General features: G+C 37.8%; 1 protein-coding gene across 4 annotated transcripts in view; it reads left to right on the forward strand.

Moving 5' to 3' along the window:
- Window positions 1-3,975: 3,975 nt before the first annotated feature.
- LOC106060240 (metalloreductase STEAP4-like) overlaps window positions 3,976-26,549 on the forward strand; it is a 28,844-nt gene continuing 6,270 nt past the window's right edge. The window contains exons 1-2 of one of the 4 annotated variants that reach the window (XM_013218041.2): window positions 3,976-4,330; window positions 25,593-26,526. In XM_013218041.2, the coding sequence (XP_013073495.2) occupies window positions 25,722-26,526 (805 nt within the window). In that variant the 5' untranslated portion in view covers window positions 3,976-4,330; window positions 25,593-25,721. The other 3 variants (XM_056012787.1, XM_056012789.1, XM_056012790.1) reach the window with 3 other exon arrangements.

A 26,549-nucleotide genomic window follows, 5' to 3' on the forward strand; every position in this document is an offset into this window, starting at 1 on the left:
TTGGCCTATCGTACTACGAACATTAGAGCACGTTCTGTTCATTTTCTTTGACATTTTTGACCAAATACTAATTCTAACAATTTGAATCGATAAGACGACCGCCATACATTAATAAAGAAGCCATGTCAACAAACATAGATCCACATCAGAAACCTATATATATTTGCCTATGTCTATGATTATGAAACAAAGGCAAAATATTGGGAATATGGTAGTTTTGTACTTTTCAAAACTAAAGATCATAATTATATATTGGCTGAAATGTTAGTCCTAGAATTTATAGCTCAATTGCCGCCATTTTTTTTTTCACATAGATATAGTACATAAAACATATTTGACTTCCCCCAAATAAAAATAACTTCCTACTTCCAGTCTATATTTATTTATGTCTATGGGTTTGAAGCTAAAAAAATACCTCTTCAATATAAAAAAAAGCAAATTACTTACTCTAAAATCTATGAGCGTAGCCAAAGCGGTTTTGAGTTTAAAACCTCCGCCAGCGGGGTTTGAAGCTAAAAAATACATCTGCCATGTAAAAAAAAAAAAAACAAATTACGCACTCAAAATGCAATGAGCATTGCCAAAAGGGGTTTTGAGTTTAAACCCCCCAATAGAGAAGTTTGATGCTAAAAAATACCTCTTCAATATAAAAAAAAAGCAAGTTATTTGAGCTAGCAAAGCCAATTTGGGTTTTTGAGTTTAAAGCCCTCTCCCACAGATGTTTTTTTTTTAAAGTTTAAAGCTCTCCAGATGGTTTTGAGTTTAAAATCCCCATACAGAGCGTTTTGAGGTGGAAAACCTCTATCTTCAATATTATTCTAAATCAAACTAGCCACCAGATTCTATGAATGTAGCTAAATGGGGTTTTCAATTTAAAAAACAAACAAACTCCAAAGATTTTTTAATTTACAACCCACAACAGTTGATTTTGATGATAAAACTTCCCTTTTTGATATAAAATCCAAAGCAAACTACAGTCATCTAATTCCAAGAGAGGTTACACATTTCTACCAGTGGCGGGGCTCAATTAATATTGAATAGTCATCTGTCGAAATTGAAAAACACTAAATATGGCTAAACAAAGATGGCTAAGACAGATTTTAGGAGTTAGTTATAGAGATCGGGTATAAATCAAGGAAATCCTATGCCGAACTGGGAGTCGAGCCCTTAGAGCGTCGAAATGAATTAAGCATAATAAGAGTACAACTTGGCGCCACACATTCATGGAGGTCCTCAGAGCAGGTGGGAAGATTCTTCAGACATTACCAGTGACAGATTTTTGTGGAAACTAGGTCTGTAGGAATAGCATATTAGGTTTTTGAAATATGCAGGAAATATGCATTTTGTTGGCTTTCAATACCAGGAATGGTGCTTGGCGGCGGGGCTCCGCACCGCGCTGGGGGATCTCCTAGCGCTCCCCCAGACCCCCTTGCAGTCAATGGCAATGAGTCTACAATTTTTCCACCAACTTTATTTTTTTTAATTATTATAGCTTTTATATAGCGCTACTTTCATGCTTTCAATCTCATTTGTGGACCAGTGGGGGGGGGGGTATCTAGGAGTTGGTTTTCCGTGCTGCCTTTAGGCGCTCAGTAAACACAAGTCTGCCCAAGTCGGGTGTCGAACCCTTCTAGGTAGCCAAGCCAAGTTCAAGCGCACTTGGCTTCTCGACCACGTTTCTCACATGGAAGAACCTATTCTAGGGCACACTAAACGTCTTCCGAAAGAATGAAGGGTCAGAACGTAATAAAGATTATGTACACACACACGCACATACATACATATAAATATATTTTTTTCGCGGGAAGGGAGGACTGGGGGGAGAAAAAAATTCCCCCTCCCCCAAACCCACCAAAAAAAATCCTGGCTACGCCCATGGATACATCATTTTTTTTTTCTAAAGAGAGTGTAGATTATTAATGATTTCGTTTGTGTGTAGATAAGATTACTATACTCTGTAGCACTGTCTTTCGTCTAGATCTAGGTACGTTACAAATAATAAAAACAAATTGATATTTCCTTTTTTTTAATGACACAATGCCAAAAATAAATGTAGTGGGGGGGGGGCGGGAACTGGGAATTCAATAGGACATTTGGAATCTTTTTCCCACTCTTAGCCTGATAGTCTAAAGCAGTTGTTGCCAAATAGGATCTCGATCTGCATGTCGCGCTTTGATTCATTGGCTGCTGCTCTTCCACGAAATATTTAGTGCAGGCATGGAATGTTATCTATTAACTTGACCTGTAAGAGACATGTAAATATAGTTGAACGCAAGACTACAGAACTGACATATTTTTAGCAAGCAACTATGGCACGGAAAGTCGCTCGCGAACATTTGTATATTATTTCCGTTGAATAGCTGCGCGCCGAAATACTTTAAGGCGGACAGCAATTCGACAAACACAGCAACATATTTATTTGTTTACATTAAATGATTTATTTTGAATGAACTCTTCAGTCGAACGACGAGGGCGCGGTGGAGCTGACTGCGATTCTTGCGTGAGTCATTATCTCCACTAAAGGCACTGGAGCAGAACATTTGGTTATTACTGCAAAGAGTAAATAGAGCCATGGGCGTAGCCAGAATTTTATTTTCGTGTCTGTGTGTGTGTGGGGGGGGGGAATGGAGGTGAATTTTTGTTCCCCTCCCCCTGCATATATATATTTACAAAATTAATCTTTATTACATTCTGACCCTACATTCGGTCGATTTTTGTACCCTAGAATAGGTTCTCCCCGAGTTAGTGGAAAGCCAGTAGACACCCCATCCCTTGCCAGCTAGGGGGTCTAGTGGAGCGAAGTGAGCTCCGTAGCGGGGTCTGGTGCACCAAGCACTATTTCCGGTATTTACAACTAAATATATATATATATATATATATATATATATATATATATATATATATATATATATATATAAATCATATTCTGAAGCATCTACAGTGCAGTATCTACTCTTCTATAAAAATATGTGTAGATCAAATACCAAATCTGCTATTCACTGCACTTTATTAATAGAGCCCAGCGACTGGTACAAATTGGTAACTATAGTTTAGCTTTAGGTTTTTATGGGAGAGGGGAAGGTAACCACAAACCCCCTCTTTAGCTACGTTCATGAAATTTAGAACTTAACTTAAAAACCACTCTTGGCTATGCTCATGGAATTTGGTGACTGTAGATTGCTGTAGAATTATTATTGAAATTGGGAGTTGTATCGTCTAAAGTCTAAACGGTCTGTTGGGGAGAGGGGGGCTCAAAACCATCTGAAGGTTGTTTTTTTTAACTCACATCCCCACCCTTTTTAGCTGCGCTCATCGAATTAGGTGACTGTATTTTGCTTATTGAAGAGAGGAGTTTTAGCCTCAAAACTCTCCGGAGAGGGGGTTCAACCTCTCAACTTTCTTGAGGGGGGAGAGGTTAAACTTAAAATCCTGTGCAGGGGGGGTTAAAATAAAAAACCTCTGGAGGGGGTTTGAACCTTAAATCACTATGGAAAAAAAAAAGGGGGGGGGGTATCTCAAACACCCCTTTGGCTACGCTCATGGAGTTCGGTAACTGTCGTTTGTTTCAATTTTTGTTTAATAAAAGAGAGGTGTTTTAACCTCAAAACCTCCTGGAGGGGGGATTTTAAAGTCAGATAGATAGATAGATAGATAGATAGATAGATAGATAGATAGATAATAGAAAGCCTTGGCTGAACAAAAGCGTCTGAGAAAAAAAGAAGTCAACTGACACAAACAACAACAACAAAAAAAACAAAAACGGACAAACTACACAAAACTAATAGCGGCTTCTTGGACGGATTTTTTTTCCTCAACAGTTCTATAAATAACTGACCTGTATATCAAGGGGTTTTCTGACCTGCACGGAAGATGATGAAATGTGTAGTGTGTGTGTAGGAGAGAGAGAGAGAGACGAGAGAGAGAGACGAGAGAGAGAGAGAGAGAGAGTACTCTACTTTTTTTTTTCCTGTTACAAAACAAAACAGCTTCCTACGCTAGCGAGTTATAAGCAAGAAGGGTACGAGAGTATTTCGTCCCTTTTAAAAAAAATGTATTTCCTAAAGTCGGCTGTGTATTGTATTTTGGTTTTGCTGACGCACTAATCTAAAAATAACTACCGGACTCAGGAAGGCCTGACCTGCCTCAGCATTCTGTTAGTGGTTTTCATTGAAGGCTGTCCCTGACTTTGTCAGACTGACTCTCGGCATAACACTCGAGGTATTATAGTCTGCTCACAAGGGAAGGCATTCAAGACTTATTCGCCTTGTTTTTTTTATTCGCAGGAGTTTGTTCTCTCCCGTTATAGTTCTCATTCTTCAGTGGTCAGTAGGTAAGTCTAACTGTTAGTCTAACATGTCTTATTGTTTCTTGGTTTTGTTTTAGGTTAAAGTGATCACGTGCTACACTTTCATCAGATCCAGACTGGACTTGCTTGCTAGATGAACTCTGCATTTAAAACATTACATAATATCAATAAGTACGTTCTATTAAAAAACGTCAAGAGAAATAGTAACATTTTTTTTTTAAAAAGGACAATACTTCTATTATACAAGCTCAAGTATATAGTCAAATATTAAAATAGTTAATTAAAAAAATATTTGGTTTTAACCGGGAATCGAACTCGGGATTTTCGTGGACGTACGCCGTTAGTTTAGCGAATTATTTATTCATATTATCATTATGTGGACATCTAGATCTAACATTAGACTAGACCTAGACTTCTGATCTAGTCTAGATCTATCGATAGGGATATTTAAGTTCAATAAATATCCTTTACCCGGCAGCGGAATTCTATCTTATTTTATACTAGTGTTTAAAGGTCGGAGTGGGGTTGGCCCCCAGGAAACTCCAGGTAGTTGGAAAGAATGTCTCCCACTAGTACATTATGTTTTGGTCACATCTCGTGAGTTTAGAGTTCCTCTGTTATATTCACTCTTGTTTTCAAGTAGCAGAAGGCCGCACTTCCAAAGGACATACCTTTATATACCTATTGTGTGACTATAAAAGTCATTGGAGGTCCGCCATCACCCAAAGACCAAACATATTGATATACCGTATCATGGACAAGTTGACTTTTTGGACTGGTCAAGCGGGTCACTGACCATCAAAGCCTCGGTAATCTCCTTCGGAGTTGGTCGCCTGATTTGATGTCCATATTTCAATTTCTGGACGTTTAGACCTTAAGCGCCATGTTGAACGCCGAGGCAGAAAAAGATTTCTCGGGGTCTAAAATACTAGACCCTGGGGTTATAAGAAATGAAGCTCAAATAATGACCTCCTTGAATAGTTCCAGGAAATTCTTTCTAATAGTTGTGTAGGAGCGTATTCATTTCAGATAGAATATAGACACTTTATATAATACGTACTTTCTCTACCCTTCTGTCTTCAAAAACAAGAAAAACATTTTTAATTTAAAATAAAAATACCACCATTACTAAACTTAAGGTGTAGTCTATATCTACTTCTAGATCTAGAATTTGATGTAATCTAATTAGATTTACATAAAAATATAAGCATTTTTCTAAGCTTTAATAAAATTGAATCAACTTTAAATTTACTCAGTTATCGCATAATTACGGTAATACGGTTGACTACGCCATGTTGTGGCTCTAGAGTTTAGACCTAGATTTAGTCTCTTACCAAATTTACATTTATTTATTTTTTAGTTTTGAAAAATTATAACGGTCAAACCAGAGTTTTCCCAGTGTGGCGAACAAACTATTAATTCTTTTCTCAGCGATATAAATCAGTTGTTTAATTTCTAGGAAAATCTAGAGAGTCGTTTTTGAGATCAGCGCCTGCCCAAACCACCCAGAATCCTCCATGAAGGCGTGACTTGAATCGAGACCAATCGTAATAGAAGTCCTGAACACTGACCAGCTACGTCACAACCTGTGAGCAGTTTAGACCAATAGCTCTTGTCATGTCACAGGTCTGTACGAAAAAAAATGCCCACAGGTTGTGACGTTGCAGGTCAGTATTGAGACCTTCAATAACCAATGGTCTCGCTTGAATAGAGTTATTGTAAAAAAAGGGGGTGGGGATGTGGCATTAAATAAAAACTTGGCCCGTAGATGTGAGATATTCGCTCAGGAAGGTCTCAATGATCCCGGGTTCGAACCCTACCCGCCGTCATCCCCCGGGGTCCTGTGAGAGGTTTAGATGTAATAGAGAGGAACATGAAGAAGAAAGACTATCAGCCACACAATTCTTACTGTATGTGTAAAAGGAACTTGGTTTGCAAACTAATGAAATGATCCCATCTGACGTTGTATAATACATTGGGTTGGCGAGTATATTGACTTAGGCTACGTAACTAGACCACGTGACCCAGTGAACTGTGAAAGTTAAATTTGTTTTTTCAACTCGTATGAAACGCTCTGAAATATTGTAGATAGTGTCTTTGTGTAAATAACTTTTCTATGCAGTACATACACGTTTTAAAGAAGGGATTGAGCTTGAGTTTTGAGTTTAGGCACATCGGCACAATTTAGGCCATGTCGTGCCAATAATCCTTTAAGGATCACTCTCCCTTTACATAACAAGGGCTAAATTCTATACAGTTTTTGACTTGATTTTTCTTTTTTGGTTTTACTTGGGACTCTAGCCGCTTATTATATGAACCGTCACACACCAGCAACATTGCTGACTATATCACAAACCCTTTTAAGTACTCTTCTGTTTCATTACTCCCCTGTTTCAGTACTCTTCTGTTTCAGTACTCTTCTGTTTCAGTACTCTTCTGTTTCAGTACTCTTCTGTTTCATTACTCCCCTGTTTCAGTACTCTTCTGTTTCAGTACTCCCCTGTTTCAGTACTCTTCTGTTTCAGTACTCTTCTGTTTCAGTACTCTTCTGTTTCAGTACTCTTCTGTTTCTTTAATCTTCTGTTTCAGTACTCTTCTGTTTCATTACTCCCCTGTTTCAGTACTCTTCTGTTTCATTACTCTTCTGTTTCATTACTCTTCTGTTTCAGTACTCTTCTGTTTCAGTACTCTTCTGTTTCAGTACTCTTCTGTTTCAGTACTCCCCTGTTTCAGTACTCTTCTGTTTCAGTACTCTTCTGTTTCAGTACTCTTCTGTTTCATTACTCTTCTGTTTCAGTACTCTTCTGTTTCATTACTCTTCTGTTTCAGTACTCTTCTGTTTCATTACTCCCCTGTTTCAGTACTCTTCTGTTTCATTACTCTTCTGTTTCAGTACTCTTCTGTTTCAGTACTCTTCTGTTTCATTACTCCCCTGTTTCAGTACTCTTCTGTTTCAGTACTCTTCTGTTTCAGTACTCTTCTGTTTCAGTACTCTTCTGTTTCTTTACTCTTCTGTTTCAGTACTCTTCTGTTTCATTACTCCCCTGTTTCAGTACTCTTCTGTTTCATTACTCTTCTGTTTCAGTACTCTTCTGTTTCATTACTCTTCTGTTTCAGTACTCTTCTGTTTCTTTACTCTTCTGTTTCAGTACTCTTCTGTTTCATTACTCCCCTGTTTCAGTACTCTTCTGTTTCATTACTCCCCTGTTTCAGTACTCTTCTGTTTCATTACTCCCCTGTTTCAGTACTCTTCTGTTTCAGTGCTCTTCTGTTTCAGTACTCTTCTGTTTCATTACTCTTCTGTTTCAGTACTCTTCTGTTTCAGTACTCTTCATTTTCATTACTCTTCTGTTTCAGTACTCTTCTGTTTCATTACTCCCCTGTTTCATTACTCCCCTGTTTCAGTACTCTTCTGTTTCATTACCCCCCTGTTTCAGTACTCTTCTGTTTCATTACTCTTCTGTTTCAGTACTCTTCTGTTTCAGTACTCCTCTATTTCAGTACTCCTCAGTTTCAGTACTCTTCTGTTTCATTACTCTTCTGTTTCAGTACTCTTCTGTTTCAGTACTCTTCTGTTTCAGTACTCTTCTGTTTCAGTACTCTTCTGTTTCAGTACTTCTCTATTTCAGTACTCCTCAGTTTCAGTACCACCTAACTTCTGCTCCGATTCAATCTAGTGACATTTAGTGGATAAATCTGCTTTCTCTCTACAAACTAGATAGTGTCGCACGATGTGGACTGTTGTTCTAAAAAGCTATTAAATCCATTGTGCAAGTTAAATTTTCCCTTTCATACCTGGGCAGATGATGTAAAGGTCATCCGTTTTACGTGACCAGCACAACCGCTGTACCCATTAGAGTTGGAGCGCCCTTAAGAATCCCAAAATACAAAATACAATTTTTCACCGAGATTCGAACACGGGACTTCTCTGTTCAAACAAGGGACTTCTCAGTTCAAACAAGGGACTTCTCAGTTCGAGAGTCAAGCGCTTTACCATTAAGACACCATGCCCATAAAATCTACCGCCTGGCTTCACCCAAATATTTTCCATTGTTCACGTGTATGAGACTCTGTAGAAGTGAAAAGGTAAATGAAACATCCAGGTGCAAACGTTTTGAGATGATTTAGATTCCAATGATCTAGTCCAATGATCTAGTCCAATGATCTAGTCCAATGATCTAGTCCAATGATCTAGTCCAATGATCTATTCAAATGATGTCATTTAATGACCTTCTCACTGCTCTTATTGTAGGAATCATTGATATGGAAACATACACCAGAAACAAAGTTCACGAATTTAAAAAGTTAAAACAATTAACTCTTCCTCTCCGTAATTATTTTTCCACGTATCGACGGAATTCTTCATTTTGCTCATTACTATTTCACTCCCTTGTTATGACTGGGCTTCAATAGCTTTGTTGTTTGTTATCAAAAAATGTTTTATTTTGGCATCGAATTAAAGGAGAATGCATGTTCTTTTTATATAAAACAAAATAAAGTTTATAAAATTAATTAATTAATTAAAGTTATTGAGGTCAAATCAACGATGGTATCGTCAGTTAGGAGAGAAAGAGTTAATATGATTTACATTGACGGATTAAATCCTGCGCATACATCAGTAACATCTTTTCATACAATGATATACAAAGACGTACTATAAGAATCAAGTGTTTGATTAAATTTTATATACTGGCCAAGTGGCCATTGGCCTCTTTTGACTTTATTTGTTCTAGCTTCTACTTTTATACATGGAGTTTTGTTTTTGTTTTTTGTTTAGATCTCTATTGCGTAAAATAATAAATAAAATAGATCTCAACTATATAGTAAGCATAGCTAGCAGTTTTAATCAATACAAAATTCATTGGCCCTGGTCTAATGACACAACGAGCTGCTATTTATTTCATGATCTAATGATGTGAATGAGTTGAAATTGAAAGGTCATTGTGTTCCAGTTTGTAAGTAAGCTCTTTGTTTTGTGTACCATTGGCGGCCTGGTATTTAGAGTGACATGTTAGGTTTATAGGAATGATGTGTTTATTTGTGTACTTATCTCTTCTGTTGTTGTTTCTACCACGTTGCACAATGCATAGAAGTAAATCAATATATCTCAAAAGGGAGAAATGATTTACTTCTGTATAGATCTATATTTGAATTGTTGCAAGATAAAACTAAGCAATATTACGAAGTGCAGCGAGATCTTCAGTTTTTAAAGTTAGAAAGATTTATGGAAACAAAATTCATTTAAAAATAGATTTCTTCCTGTCGATCTCTTTCGACTGAAGTTGTTTCCCGTTACACAAAGTCTTTGAACAATTTCTTCCATTTCTGGACATGACGAAATAGCCTAAGAATAAATCTCTACTATAAATCTTGACCATTTGTTTAACCAGTTCTTTGTTTTTATTATTTGTGTTTGTTTGTTTGTTTTTAGACAGACATTATATCTGGTTTGTATTGTCTTTGACAGTCTTTCCCATAATGAAATCAGTCGGCACTTTAAGTGCAGCTCTATGATGTCTTGCAGAATGTCTAGAGACGTCGGTAGAAGATACGTCCACTGTTTGTTTCGTCTCTTGAAACTTGAATGTTTGCGACGGATTAGCACAGAGTGACGTGAGAACTACAGCCATTAGTTGACAATATAGTTATATATGAGAGAGCGAGAGAGAAACTAGTTCCTACTGGAAACTCTTGACTTGACCTCCTCTGCTGTGCTGTGTTCAGACATTAAACCTTTTACTGAAAGTCAGACAACTTTAAAGATGATAGTCCGTGAATGAAGTCAAACTATGCAAACAGTCAAATAAAATTGATGAATGCCTCAGGCTCAGGGTAAAAAAAGTAAATTACAGTTGCGGCAGGGAAATAGTTGACTTGACAGAATAGAAATGTTGACCTAGTTAGCTGCACTTAGCTAATAAAGAAAGGGAATATATTTAATGTCGGAATAGGTCCACCTTTACCACCAGGGGTCAAGGAAGTAAATTGGCTGAAAGGAAGTCAAGTGATGATAGTGCCCTAAGTGAAGGCACAATGGATGTATTTGTGCCCATTGCTGGTATGTATTGAAGACTAAACGATGTGTTGTTAGTCCTACGTCCTTGTCAGATGTTGAATAGATGTGACAAGTGGAAAGTTAACTAGATGTGACAAGTGGAAAGTTAACTAGATGTGACAAGTGGAAAGTTAACTAGATGTGACAAGTGGAAAGTTAACTAGATGTGACAAGTGGAAAGTTAACTAGATGTGACAAGTGGAAAGTTAACTAGATGTGACAAGTGGAAAGTTAACTAGATGTGACAAGTGGAAAGTTAACTAGATGTGACAAGTGGAAAGTTAACTAGATGTGACAAGTGGAAAGTTAACTAGATGTGACAAGTGGAAAGTTAACTAGATGTGACAAGTGGAAAGTTAACTAGATGTGACAAGTGGAAAGTTAACTAGATGTGACAAGTGGAAAGTTAACTAGATGTGACAAGTGGAAAGTTAACTAGATGTGACAAGTGGAAAGTTAATTAGATGTGACAAGTGGAAAGTTAACTAGATGTGACAAGTGGAAAGTTAACTAGATGTGACAAGTGGAAAGTTAACTAGATGTGACAAGTGGAAAGTTAACTAGATGTGACAAGTGGAAAGTTAACTAGATGTGACAAGTGGAAAGTTAACTAGATGTGACAAGTGGAAAGTTAACTAGATGTCTATGGACAAGATCATTTTGTTCAAAAGTGTCAGGTAGAGGAGACGCCTTCTTTTGGTAGTTGTACTTTTTTTTCTTTACAAAATGTTTTTAGGAAATGTCTTTATATTTTTTCCTATCTGCTATCTACACTAAATAAGTTGGACTGTTAGCGATAGCTCAAATGGTGAACAATGAAACAGCTATCTCAGGCTAATCTAAGCTCCAAATTCATAGGATTTGTGAGTTTGTCTCAGGCTAATCTAAGATCCAAATTCATAGGATTTGTGAGTTTGTCTCAGGCTAATCTAAGCTCCCAATTCATAGGATTTGTGAGTTTGAAGGAGAGAGAGGGTCACTAACTAAAGTGACCAGCCCGGTGCCGCAATGAAATACATCTATTTTATGAAGCATATTAATGTCAGAATTCAAGGTTATCTACAACTTTTGATTGTTTACTTTCATAAATAAAAGAATTATCCAGAAAGATGTCCGCTGGAATGGGAGGGTACTGTGAACATAGAAAATAAAATCAAATGTCAATCTTGTTAGCGTCATCCTTACTTTTTTTCTTCTATTTTTCTTTCAATGAAATAGAAGACCAAGTGATGAGGTCTTGATAGTGTGTTTTTTCTCTCTCTTTTTTCTCTCTTTTCAACAATAAGTAAATGATGGTGTATTCCAATCATCTCAAATTGACAGAAAATACATACATGTAACATCAGAGTGTATGGAGTAGTCTCCTCCTAATGGATCATTGTCTCTCCCCCTCTCCCAGGTGTAACACTACTGTCTCTCTACACACTCTCACTCCCCTCCAGGAAATACTATTTGACATACCTAGCAACACAACATACACACACACACGCATAACAGAGACAAATCAAGGGCTAGTATATCATGTGTAATTTAAATGCGTTCATTTAATAATTCGTCATTCAAGACAGCTGTTTACTGTTGACAATCTCGCTGATCTTCATGCTGTTTTCAGTTGACTTTAAGGCTGCATACTAAGTAAAACACTTGCCTACGTGCTTGACAACAAGTAGTGACATGCGAACAACAAGTGTGCCCCTAACATGGCACGAGATCAGGTTCTAAGACAAAATACAACTTCAGAAACCAGGGGGGAAGTGTGAAACCAGAGCACATAGTCAACAGTCCTGCCCCCAAACAAATCGATGAAGCCCTCAGATGCGTGGGAGAAGTGACCGCTACTCGACCAACATTTGCAGACGTGTTCTTGCTTGTTTGTAGTGGGCGCCACAAATCGATTCAGTCATTACACACCATGCTGGTGTGTGACTGTCAATCCATTCAACAATCAATTCATAATCAAGAGATTCAGTAAGATCAAAAAGACTTACTAGTGGTGAAACCTTTAGACCCAACATTTATTACCAGACATTTTGCAATAATTTAAAATATTGTCTCCTACGTTTGAATCTTTTAAGTGTCTATTTTCTTTGCTCTCTAAGTTATGGATGTGGTCATATCTGTAGATAGAGAGACAGATAAATAGATAGATGAATATATGAATAGACAGACAAAAAGACATCTCTCTCTATCTATTTAAGTACCTAGTCCAGACCTAGGTAAAGGTAATGTTTCTATGGCCGACGGTTAACGAAGGTGTGATGACACACCTACTTTACTTTCACCTACTAAAGCCATTTCCTTTGGGCTCCCTCAAAATCCCGAAATTCCAAATCTCAATCTTCAACGAGATTAAAACACAAGACCCCACGGTTCAATAGATAAGCGCTTTACCTCTCATCCACCACACCATATACTAATGACCATATATTAATGACCATATATTAATGATCATATATTAATGACCATATATTAATGACCATAGTTTGACCAGATATAAGATGTTGGCATTCACAGCTGGGAAGCACTTACTCTCGATCGCTCCTCATGGCGTGAAGCTGTGAGTCTCGGAGTCTCGAGATTTGAAGTAAGAAGAGTGGCCAGGGCGAAAGAGCGCCGAAACAACAAAAACCTGAGGACTATCTGCAACTGACCAAACCTACCCATGCCACTTATGTGGCCGGCATTTTAAAGCGAGGATTAGACTTTACAGTCATCGTCGAGTTCAAGGATATGAGAAATGTGCTCATCTTCGATCATGAAGGAGGAGCTATATCCTATACTCTTAAGCGAGCAATTCTAGTATATATATATTTATATATATATTGTAACGGATGCATGTGTAAATCAGATGTACTTGAAGTATTTCTAAAGATGCGTGATTATACAAGATGCGTGCGTACCTTGTTGAGTGTATTACACTGGCGAGTTTCAAGACTATGCTGTCCGCCACAAGATGAACCAACAGGAACAAAGACTCAATAACTAAGTTCACTCAGAATGAAACTTCAAACAATGTTTAAATCAGAACGTGCCACAGTCGAGTCCGTCACTAACAATGATGTTAACCCCTTGAAAGTCTAGCAGTAACTGATCTTTAAAAGTCTATTCTAACCTCTAACCCCAAAGTCTATGTCGTCACTATAAAATGTCGGTTTAATAAAGTGCGCAACTCAACTTACTAAACTAGCTATCTAACAGTATATATATATATATTTCGAAAACGGCTGTAACGATTTTCTTTAAAATTGCAAGGTACGTACATATTAGTGAGACAAAAATCTCAACTCATTGGCCACATCGGGAAAACTCTAGGTCGACCGTTATATTGGTTTGAAAATGTCTCATTATCGAAAAAATTAATTTTGGCTATAATGTTTTATGAATGAAATTTTCTATGTGACGTCAAAGGGAAAAAACTTGACACCGCTTACGTCACTAGGCTCACAGCAGTACACTAAGACATTTCTTCGCAAACAAGAAAAAGTTTTAATGAATCCATTGGCCTAATTAAACATTTGCGCACCGTCTTATTGTAGATTGATCTATTATGAAGCTATGTCAATGTATGATTAGTTATTGTGTTTTAAAGGCTTTTTAAATTGTTTACACTTTAATTGCGTACACACGTAGGTAGCTTTTACTTTGTTGTTATTTTGCTGGTGAATGATTGCAATGTGTCCAAACTTCGAAGTCTACTGTCAGATACCAAAACACAGGAAATGGTCATAACACAGCTTCTCTACTCCTTACTTCGAAGTTTATTATCATATTGATTGACACACCAAAATGATAATTTTGTCTATTTTAAGGACATTTATGAGTTTTCAGGAGATATTTCAGTAATTTCAGGAGATTGCCAGGATTTTTAGTATATTTTGCAACTTCAGGAGATTTCCAGGAGCTCCTTAAAATAAGGAGACCACGGGAACCCTATTATGAAAGTTCGAGGTTCACTGAGGCCGCATAGGTTGCAGTGACATAAGGCCGGCCCTGATGATATCCAGCTCACTGTCAACGAATTTTCATTACGCTGCCACCTCTTTTGGTTTAATTATAGACCTCTGTAAAACTCAGCCCCAAAGATCACCGCGAATAGGCATCCCTTAACATGGTAGACAACTTCACATATCTTGGAACCATTGTTTAAAATGACGCATTACTTTAAAGGGAGGTTGATATGTGATCAGGGTTAGTCGTACTTTTGGACGCCTCCAAGCGAGAGTGTGGCGAAATAAAAAGCTCTGCTTGCCTACAAAAATCACTGTCTACCAAACAGTGGTTCTCTCAACCCCTTTTGTGGATAGGACTTTATAGAAAGCAACTAAGACTTCTTGAACGCCTTCACCAAAGATATTTGCATACCGTCATGGACATACGGTGGCAAGACCGCTCTACAAACAGCGATTTTCTTGCGAAATGGTATGAACTTCTTATAGTCCAACCGTCTCGCTGGGTTATTTTACTTTGTTACAAGGTGCACGTTTACCCTGTAACGTAGAGATTTTGTATCACTTGATGCTTTGTACTCAAGCCATAATGAATATACTAATTGCAATATTAAATGTCTGAACGTAACCAGCTTAAAGTTACACTGCAAAGACTTTCTTCCAAGCCAATAATAGCCCAATAGTTTTACTCAACAGATGCAATGTAAAACGACACGACGTGAGCTGTGGTTTTTCTACACTTTGTATTCTAATAGCCATGTACAATTACATTGAGAACTGACAGAACGAAAAAGCAACTCTTCAGATTGATAGTCGTTACCCGATCGTTCATTTTCGTAATTACAAAAATATTCGGGTATATATCATTCCTTAACAAATTATTCAACCGAACGAGGCTCGGTCACCTGGACTTTTAATAATAATAGTAAGGCTTGTCTTCGATTCCGAAGATAAGTGAGGAATGCAGTATTTCCTGTGACTGCAGCTTTATATTAATGACTTTTATTATTATATTCTGAAAATCTTAACGGATCTTCCCCCCTTTTTATTTGTCACTTTCAATAAAATTCCTTCCCCTTTTTTCAACGCTTCTGCTATTACCACGTGAAATCTAGTATCTGTTACGTCGGAGTCGGAACAGCCCGCTTGAAAAACGCCCTCCCAAACAAAACTCACTACTGGCTTTGAAATTCTAGTATCACCTCTCTTCACCCCATCCCACTAAATCAAAATGGCCATTGCTAGAATCCTCGTATTTAAGTCGTAGACTGTTCACAGGCGTTCTGTCTGGAAAGCATTCAATACTTGCCACAAGCGGATCCAGAACTTTGGAGTGGGGGGGGGCGATTTTTTTCCAAACCCTAACCCTAACGCCCAGTAAACCCTAACCCTATGCACAAACGTAAGTACAGCATATATATATATATATATATATATATATATATATATATATATATATATATATATATATATGAGAAATAAAAAAGCAGTGTTTCTCAACTTTCTGCGAAGAAAAAAACCCAGACATGTTGAGCCCTTTCTCTTGAAAGTTTGGGCTTCTGGGGAGCGCTTTATGGCCATTTAAGGGGTTCGGGGCGAAGCCCCGACGCCAATATCGTTTTTTTTTTTGCATTCTTCACTCTAGAAACGCATTCTCCTGTCATCTACAGTTCATTATTTATCAGTGGGGTTTGGGGCAAGGCCAGGACGCCAAAATCGTTTTCTTGCATTCTTCACTGCAGAAAAGCATTCTCCTGATATCTATAGCTCATTATTTATTAGTGGGGATCGGGGCGAAGCCCCGACGCCAAAAGCGTATTTTAGCATTCTTCACTGCAGAAACGCATTTTCCTGACATCTACAGCTCATCTATCAGTGGGGTTTGGGGCAAGGCCCCGACGTCAAAATCGTTTTCTTTCATTCTTCACTGCAGAAACGCATTCTCCTTTCATCTACCGCTCATTATTCATTCTATTAAAAAATGACATTTTCAATAATGTTTTACTTGAAAAAATATTCTAATATGAATTAGAAAGGCCCTTAATACATTGCAAATAAAACGATTTGAAGATACCCCACATTTAGGCTTTGAAGATCGCCGACGAAAAAAAAATTATAATAATAATATTTTTTTAAAAAAGCTCATTTGTAAGTGATACATTTTGTTCAATAAGCATGTTTGTAACTTTGTTTTGTTACTGAAATTATAATTCTAAGCACTAACGAAAAATGTCGGAAGTGGGAGGAGAAATTAAGTGGACCAATTAGACTCTACTCTAAATTTGTTTGCATTTTTAGGATTGAAGCATAAATTATGAGCTATAGTCCCAAACTTATTTAACTAGAAAAATAGCAGATTGAGTTTGAGTAAAGGTTGGAAAAAGACGACTAGGAAAAAAATATTTGGGTTCAGAACACATCTCAACTCTTGTACTGAAAAATTTCGTATGAATTCTAAATTTTCCAAAGCAAAGTCTTTCTTTAAAAAAAATTATGAGAAATCTATGTGAATTTACATAAATTCTGTCGCCATATTTGACTATTCTGTTTTAAAACATCATGTGTTCGTCCGGTAGAATGAAAACGATTAATCCTCGCTCCTTTTTATAATTTCTGTTAATGATTGTATTTGGCATTAAAGAATTGGGGTTGTGCGACTCGATATAAGAATTTAATTTATAGCTGTGACAGGTCGATGAAATGTGATGTGTGTTTGGCGCGTTTTATGTCTAGGGGATGATTATTTTTAAGGCTATCACACACCAACCCATCAGCATATGAATCGGGAGCAGACACGCAACGAGACAAAGCAATGAAAGATAGATACAAAAGTTAAAAATGAAGAATATTTATTTACATAAATATACATATAAGAATAAAAAGGGGGAGGGTTTGCTTCTATCTCTAAATAATACTAGCTTTAATCATCACTCTTGCACCTTATAAGAGAGTATGTCACTTTGTCCTCTAACTTAGCTGGTCTTCCTGTTGATGTCGCAGCTGGCTGTGTTCCTGGCTTGAGGTTCTGCAGCTGGAGGTGGCGCTCTAGCGGATAGAGGGACGCCGGAGATATAGTTTTTGTGGAGTCTCAATCCCAAGTTCTAATATCTGTAGTGGGCACAGTAGGGCGGGTGGCCGGCTACCGTGGGCACAAGGTTACTGCGGGCAGAGCTGATCTGCCGTGGGCAGCGTAGTTGACAGGATATGTCCAGTGAGTTGCAGAGGGTTGGCGTAGCTATGACGTCTCACACAGATCTGAATCTATAGGGCCGTCGCACCTAACAAGTTGACAGGTGGGCTGTCGAATAGGCGGGCAAGGCCGATAGCGCCAAGTAGTAGAGTTGAGTAGTGTCGTGTAGACACTGAACAGCAAATAGCAAATAGTTGAGTAGTGTCGAGTAGACACTAAGCGGCAAATAGGCAGGTGAATAGATCGTTGATCCAATAAATGAATAGGCAGACACCTGAGGGAGGCACCAGGTATTCCTCTAGGAGGGAGAATAAATGAAGCAGTCCAGACTCGATAGCTCAGCTCGAATGAGAAATGAAAGAGAGTCTGGCCTGATTTAATTTACCTTATATACAAAGGCCTGGAAAATGTGAGCGGAAACAGGAAATGTCCTAGGCTTAGAATTATCTTACACGTGGGTGAAGTAGATGAGACGGGAGTCGCACATTGGGATTGTCAATGGGCGTGTTGGTCCGCGTGATCTCCTAGATCAAAGAGAGACGTGGGAGAAAGGGGGGGGGATTGGTTGCGTTCCACCTAAGGTGGTGTCAACTGCGCCCGTCAGACATCCGCCCGTACGATCAAAGAGAATGTGTCTATCGTTGCCCCGGTCAAGGGAAGATAAGTCGAAAGACGCGGCCTAGCTATCTCCAATGTGGTCAACTAAGTCTAGCCTGGAGAGGAAAAGGTGGTGCGGGTGAAGGAATTGGGGGTAGGATGGGGAAATAATTAAAATAAAATAAATAAATAATGAACAATAATAATTAATGCTGTGATAAATTTGAGTGACTCTGACAGCGAGTTTTTGACTTGTCACAATAGCACATATAAAGTATATAAGTGACAGATTTTTCTTATAATTTTGTAATTTCATAACTATAATTCAAAAAGAAAAAGTATTGGTTTGTCCGATGGGCGGAAGGCGATTGCATGTATCGCCCCTCCCCCACCTGGTACAACCTTTTTTTTTTCATTTTATATTTACTAATTATAAAATTTGAGATTAGAGTATTGTACGACATAATATACAATGGTTTCACATAACAATACGTAGCTTATATGATATAGCTATTCAACTAATTTTGTTCACAAATTATGGTTTCCCAATAAAAGTAGGACCGCCGCCCCCCCACACTCAAAGGGTTTAGGTGGGAATGGCAGTAGATGTATTCGCCAACCCTCCACCCAATCGGAAAACAGGGGAACGACATAATATAAAGATCGGTTAAAACACCAATAACACGTTTTAATCATATAGATATTTAATTGATTCTGTTAGCAAGCTGTGATTTCTACAAATTTATTGGACCGCCCCCCACTCGAAAGTTTATGGGGGGGGGGGCAAGATTGATGCCATCGCCCCCTTCCGACCCCACCAAATCGGCCAAAATGGGGGGGGGCGAAATAATCTAAAAATAGGTTGAAATATAAATAATTAGCATATATTATTAACATAATTAATAAATTTGTATACAAATTGTGTGAATTCTATACTAAAATTCGTCCGCCCCCCCCCCTGGATCCGCCAGTGATACTTGCCTCCTAAGAAATACTGTCTCATCAATTGATCGACTACTTAGTGACAACTGATCAAATCTAGCTAGGTAGACCTGAAATAGATTTCAATGCTCTGATCATTAGCATCAATCTCTCCCACGTCGTTGAACCAACACAGCGCCCACCTCTCCCCTCTCCTCTCCTATTCCTTAATAGTGATGCACGTATCCCGTGGTACTTTTTTTTTTGGTCCTAAACTAATTAGAACACCATCTATGTGCCGTGTTTTTAGTTGAGTGGCGGCTTGGTCTGCGTTAGTTGAACCAAATACGAAGGTCGCAACTGGGTCTGCCACTTGGATACTGCCATTTGGATACTGCACTCGTTCTTAGTCTTCGGACTAGAATATACTGTTTTGTACGTCTGTCATGCTACGATGGCATGTTGGTAAGATGGTAGGATTGTTTGTTGGTAAGATGGTAGGATTGTTTGTTGGTAAGATGGTAAAATAGTTTGTTGCAAAATGGCTTATTAGATTTGAAGTAATACCTCATGCGCCCCGCGAACGCTATGTTTGACATGCCTGCATTAGAAGAAATGTCAGTAGTCAAAGTTTTATACCAATGTATTGAAGACCAGTCTTGGTGAGGTACGTAAATACTGCTAGATTACATTTGAGGAAATACTCTTACATTTATTTTGTTTTCAAATATTTTGGTTCAATTGATTAGTTTAAAAATTGAAGTACCATAACTGTGTATGCATTGACACAAAAAAAAACTAAAAAAAAAACAGAAAAAAAAGTTTTTGTCTCAGTAGGAAATAAATTATAAGGACTTGGACTTGTAGAGTAGTTCAGGACTTGTAGAGTAGTTCAGGACTTGTAGAGTAGTTCAGGACTTGTAGAGTAGTTCAGGACTTGTAGAGTAGTTCAGGACTTGTAGAGTAGTTCAGGACTTGTAGAGTAGTTCAGGACTTGTAGAGTAGTTCAGGACTTGTAGAGTAGTTCAGGACTTGTAGAGTAGTTCAGGACTTGTAGAGTAGTTCAGGACTTGTAGAGTAGTTCAGGACTTGTAGAGTAGTTCAGGACTTGTAGAGTAGTTCAGGACTTGTAGAGTAGTTCAGGACTTGTAGAGTAGTTCAGGACTTGTAGAGTAGTTCAGGACTTGTAGAGTAGTTCAGGACTTGTAGAGTAGTTCAGGACTTGTAGAGTAGTTCAGGACTTGTAGAGTAGTTCAGGACTTGTAGAGTAGTTCAGGACTTGTAGAGTAGTTCAGGACTTGTAGAGTAGTTCAGGACTTGTAGAGTAGTTCAGGACTTGTAGAGTAGTTCAGGACTTGTAGAGTAGTTCAGGACTTGTAGAGTAGTTCAGGACTTGTAGAGTAGTTCAGGATTTGTAGAGTAGTTCAGGACTTGTAGAGTAGTTCAGGAATTGAAAAGCAGACTCAAAAGAAAAAGGTCGAAAAACACAGAATTTCTTTTCTTCATTGATTTAGAATTTAAGTGATATATTTGTTAAAATTCACTTAAATTTTCTACAGTTAGTAAGATTATTTAAAGCTACAAACTATATAATTATGGTGATCTAGAGACCTGTAAAGGTGAAAGAGATGTTCTGAGTAGAAATAAGTGTCATTGAAATCAAATTACCTGTCACTTAACAGACAGTTAGAACATTGATCCCTTCAGATATTTCCTTCACAGTTCAAAGGAAAATCGTGCGTAGTGGAAGGTATTTTTAGATAACATTGATTGTAGCTTTAATCGACCATTTCATTGGCTTTCCTCTCGTGTAAAAGTCTATCTATTGAACAAAACATTTGTTTCTAGTTGGCGAATTTTAACTAAACATTATTTCTACAAGGCGTAGTTTTCCTAAACATTGTTTCTACTAGGCGTAGTTTAACTAAACATTGTTTCTACTAGGCGTAGTTTAACTAAACATTGTTTCTACTAGGCGTAGTTTAACTAAACATTGTTTCTACTAGGCGTAGTTTAACTAAACATTGTTTCTACTAGGCGTAGTTTAACTAAACATTGTTTCTACTAGGCGTAGTTTAACTAAACAATGTTTCTACTAGGCCTAGTTCAACTAAACATTGTTTCTACTAGGCGTAGTCTAACTAAACATTGTTTCTACTAGGCCTAGTTCAACTAAACATTGTTTCTACTAGGCCTAGTTCAACTAAACATTGTTTCTACTAGGCGTAGTCTAACTAAACATTGTTTCTACTAGGCGTAGTTTAACTAAACAATGTTTCTACTAGGCGTAGTTTAACTAAACATTGTTTCTACTAGGTGTAGTTTACCTAAACATTTTTTCTACTAGGCGTAGTTTAACTAAACATTGTTTCTACTAGGCGTAGTTAACCTAAACATTTTTTCTACTAGGCCTAGTTTAACTAAACATTATTTCTACTAGGCCTAGTTACACTAAACATTGTTTCTACTAGGCGTAGTTTAACTAAACATTGTTTCTACTAGGCGTAGTTTACCTAAACATTTTTTCTACTAGGCGTAGTTTAACTAAACATTGTTTCTACTAGGCGTATGTTGTTTCACCTGCTATCATTTTCTGTCAGTTTATGTTTTGAATGAGCTTCATGTCCAATGTACCAGCAAGTCAGACCAGCAAGTCAGACTAGCGTGTCATGCAAGAAAGTTAGACTAGTCTACTGTCGAATGTACATCATTTGTTTGTTTGCCTGGTTGTGTGTCTGACAGACTTTTTGTATTCGTCTAGCCGCAGTCTAGAGTGCTGTATTAGAGTGTCTGTTGGATGAATTCACTCACTCACTACCTTAGTCATGGTTTGTTAAATTCTTCACTTTAGTGAGGCATACAGTTTGGTCTAAAATATTCAAATGTATTGAGTTATCAGTTCAGTCCAGCGAGGCCCAACCTAATTCGACCTTCGGGAACTAGCGGATCCAGGGGAATATTTTTTTCAAACCCCTAACCTTAACGTTCAGTAAACCCTAACCCTCACGTTAAGTAAACCATAACCATAACGTTCAGTTAATTCTAACCTTAACGTTCAATAAACCTTAACCTTAACTCTCAGTAAACCTTAACCCTCACGTTCAGTAAACCCTAACCCTATGTCTAAAGGCACACACACATAATTGTACATGTCTAACCTATTTAAAGCGAGACATTCAGTGTTAGGGTCTAGTCTCTTTGTCTTTCAATACAACTGAAGGCCTTCAAGTTTGAAGTGCTGACAGATCGCTGGTGAAAATGAATTAGTGTCGCGATAATTCCAATGTTCCACTGGAAACACAATGAGTCTTAGTGGACGAGCTAAATGGAACAAAGAGCCTGAATACACATTTGGTATTCAGTCATACACACATACACATTTGGTATTCGGTTAAACACACACATACACATTTGGTATTCGGTAAAACACACACATACACATTTGGTATTTAGCCTCTGTCACACACACACAGATTTGATATTCAGTTGCACACACACACACATTTATAGGCAAACTTACAAGATGACGACAACTTTAAACAAGAAAGTCTTGAAACTATCGAAATTAAAATACAAACAATAAAATCTGAAAAAAAATACTTTGAAAATAAACAAATGTTATATTAAAAGCATAGTTGTATCCAATAGTTTGGATCAGTCATGTAATTTAATTTCGTAACAGTTCTAGATTAACAATAGTAAATCTGTACGATTAGAAATATTTTGACCAATTGTTTTGTTTAGCATTATTCTATGCCTTTAACTTTGTCACTACGCTGTGACCTGTGGCGGGTGGGATGGGGGGGGGGGTGAGAACGAAGTGGGTATCAGTGTGTATAAGATCGCTTTTTAAATGCATTTACATAACCAAAAAAGTTGAGCGACCAAGATTCGAACTCGTGGGCTCTAGCTTCCTTTAGTTAATACACTAACCACTGTACCAGAGAAGTGCTTATGAAAATAGAATGTTTTATCTATTGAAAAGTAAAAAGGGACTAATTCAACTTATACCACCACATCAAGTACGATTTATTTCCTTTGTTCAATACAAAATAATTAATTATTAATAGTGATTAACTAAACTAATCGTTCTCTTTTTTTTATTGATTCTTGTGTTGTCAGTTAAAAGAAATAAGTTTGAAAAAATCAGCTTGATCCGAGATTGGGTGTGGGAAAAATAACGTGTGCAAACCCACTCCGAATGTGTGACTTGAATGAAGAGGCAGGCTTGTGTGTGAGTGTGGTTTTTGTCGCCCTTTTTCTAAGGCTGTCTCAGTTCGGATGCCTCGTAGCCTTGCCAACAAGTTATTGCATAGGTTGGCACAGTCAGGATTGTCGAACTGTAAACATTAACATTTGAAGCTGTTAAGTTTGTATATTTAAAAAAAGCCGCTGTGCGATTTTCTTTGCCAGATTATCAAGTTGGTGTTTCCACAAAAGTGTGTTGTCTGCAATGACACCCAGTGACCCAGATATTAGCATGTCTGGACTTGTATCTGAAGGCCTATATTGTTTATCTGCAGTTCATGTATCAATTGTTTTTACAATACCTCTATTCATGTCTCAACTTCATGGAACCTGGACACGGATCTCAAAAAACGGCTCGAACGATTTTCCTAGAAAGTTGATAGTTGATATATATAGTTGAGAAAAGATTTACTAGCTCGTTGGCCGGTTGATAGCAAAACACCGTACCACACACTGAACCACACACCCTACCACACACTCAACCACAAACTCAGCCCCACTCCGTGAGGATGACTTGCTAGATTGTAATAGTATTTCCCAAATAAATAATTTTCTATGAATTATTGCTGACAACTATAAATAAAACGTCCTGATGTATCCAACCAAATGTCAGACGAGATTTAAAATACATTCGTATAGTTCATCCTCCTGCGAGACTAATTGATTTCAACTGAAATAACACCACGGTAAGGGTCTTAAGGTACTCAACAGATAAAGAGCGCATGTCCCCGGGCTGTAGAACAAGGAACAATATGCAGAATAAGATTGTGATTGAACGATGTGATGTCAGTGTATTATTAATTAGCCGTCTCGATCCTGAGTATGAAATTTAACTGTAACATTTTATGGCCAACAGTTGTTCAAGCTTGGCGAGTTGATCGTTGAATTAGTGCGCATTCAAATTCAAACAAAACTTTCTTTATGATTTGACAGAAAATATTGGAATGACTGTTTCTAAAGTCGTACTGAAGATTCTGTCTTATAGGCTCAATGTCTGCACGACCTTCAAAGTTTGTTGTCGTTAGTTACAACATTGACATTGGTTCCTTAGTTGTAGCCTATTGGGTTCAAATCTCTCAGTTTGAAGTCCCCTACATTCCTTGTTACACGCGAGTACAATTTAGTGATAAGGCAATTTGTAACTTTACCTGAGATGGACATATCATATGGTTAATTAGATTCATTTTCTATAAATGTTTAGCAAGACAATTGCACCTAGGACATTGCACCGTAAGACATTACACCTAGGAAATTACGACCTAAGACATTACACCTAGGACATTACTCCTAAGACATTACACATAGGACATTGCAAATAACACATTAAACGTAGAACATTATTACACGTAGGACATTACACTTAGAAATTACACCTAGGCACGTAGGACACCTGGATTTATGATGTATATATTTCACATCGACATAGTTCAGTGATTCATTTGTTGTTTGCCCAGATCTGAGTCTTCTCCAGCTGAACTATTATTACAAAGCTTTTTTTAAACTCGCTCTGTCGGTCTGTCAGGTAAAAATGTTTGTACACGTTATTTCTCCCACACCCAATGTCGGATCAAGCTGAAATTTTGCACAATTATTTCTTTTACCTGACAACACAAGAATCAATAAAAAAACATCAAACAATTAGTTAATTAACTATTAATTAACTATTGGTAATTAATTATTGTGTTTGTTATCTTGAAAAGGGAAAGAAATCGTACTTAACAGATTTAGTGTCATAAGTTGAATTAGTCCCCCTGAGGACTCATGAGCCCTGAGTGATACGGTTCCACGACAATTCGTTCACTGACATGAACAAATATCGGTGAACGAATTGTCAGTGAACAATTTGTCGTGTGAACGATTCGTCGTGAACCAACTGTCGATGAACAAGTTGTCGGTGAACAAGTTGTCTGTGAGCGATATTTCGGGTGAACGAATAGTCGTGTGAATGAATTGTCGGGTGAACGAAATGTCGGATGAACGAAAAGTGAACGAATCGTCTCTTCCCCCCCCCGACCCCCCCAAGATACCCTCTTCTTCCTCCCCCCCCCTTTTTTTTTCATAACTGGTCCAGACAAGTGATAGGATCATAGCGCATTGAGAAAGCTAAGAGATAAACAAAAACAATTTCTAACCGCACAGATTTATTATGTCTAGGCCAATAGTACATGCAATTACATGACTGATCTAAAATAAGTGATACAATTACGCTGTCTTCTTCGAAACAGTCTTTTATCTAGATTATACGTAGATTACATACATTTTATGTAAGTTCTTTATTATATAAATTCTTTTATATATATATCTGAAATTTAATTTTGTCTATTTCAGGTGAACTGTATGTGAAAGCTGGAGTTTGATAATGTTACATTTTGATTACTTCTAAATAAATCAGTGGGAAATAGCTTTAATAACTGCATATTTTAATAAAGAAATTTATCCACACACATCTAACTCCAAATGGCCAATGAAGCTCTGATACCACTTATGAAACAGAAAATGAAAACGGACAATCGTGAAGGGCGGACAACTCTAGGGATTATAGGCACAGGAAATTTCGCCGTGGCTTTGGCCAAAAGACTCACAATGTCGGGCTATGACGTCATCATGGGAAGTCGTCGACCCGAAGCACGCCAGAACAATCTGACCATGATCAGTGACTGCCTCTGTGGAGTGGAGCTGACGTCCATAGCAGAATGTTTTCGTAAGGCAAGCATCATCTTTGTGGCATTGCACATGGAAGATTTCAAAATCACGCTGGAGCCTTTCGTGGATGCCGCCAGAGGGAAAATTTTAATAGATGTTTCAAACAGAGAGCATCCCTATGCAGCTATTTCCAATGCTGAACACTTGGCTTCTGTACTGAAGCATTCTATAGTGGTTAAAGGCTTCAACTCTATCTCGGCCTACACGCTGGAGTCGTTCCAAGAAAGCGGATCAAGTCACAAAGTTTTTATAGCAAGCAACGATTCCATGGCAAGAAACAAAGTGGCCGACATCGCCAAAACTATGGGCTTCAGTGTGGTGGATCTAGGCGGGATCAGGTCAGCTCGCTTCATGGAAGAGTTTGTCTTGAGGGTCTTTTCGCACTGGAAAATCCCGATCATCTTTACATTCGGAATCTTCAACCTTTGGTCACTGTACATTGTTTATTTATACTTTATAGAAGCTTCTGTGTTCCAGTGGGAGCAAGTCTTTCTGAAGGTGCTCAACAAACCTTTGTGTATGACGGCCATTACAGTTCTAGCTATAACCTATTTACCAAGTAAGTAGAACAATGTATTATAG

Source organism: Biomphalaria glabrata, chromosome 15, assembly GCF_947242115.1.
Source record: "Biomphalaria glabrata chromosome 15, xgBioGlab47.1, whole genome shotgun sequence".
Taxonomy (NCBI): Eukaryota; Metazoa; Mollusca; class Gastropoda; family Planorbidae; genus Biomphalaria; species Biomphalaria glabrata.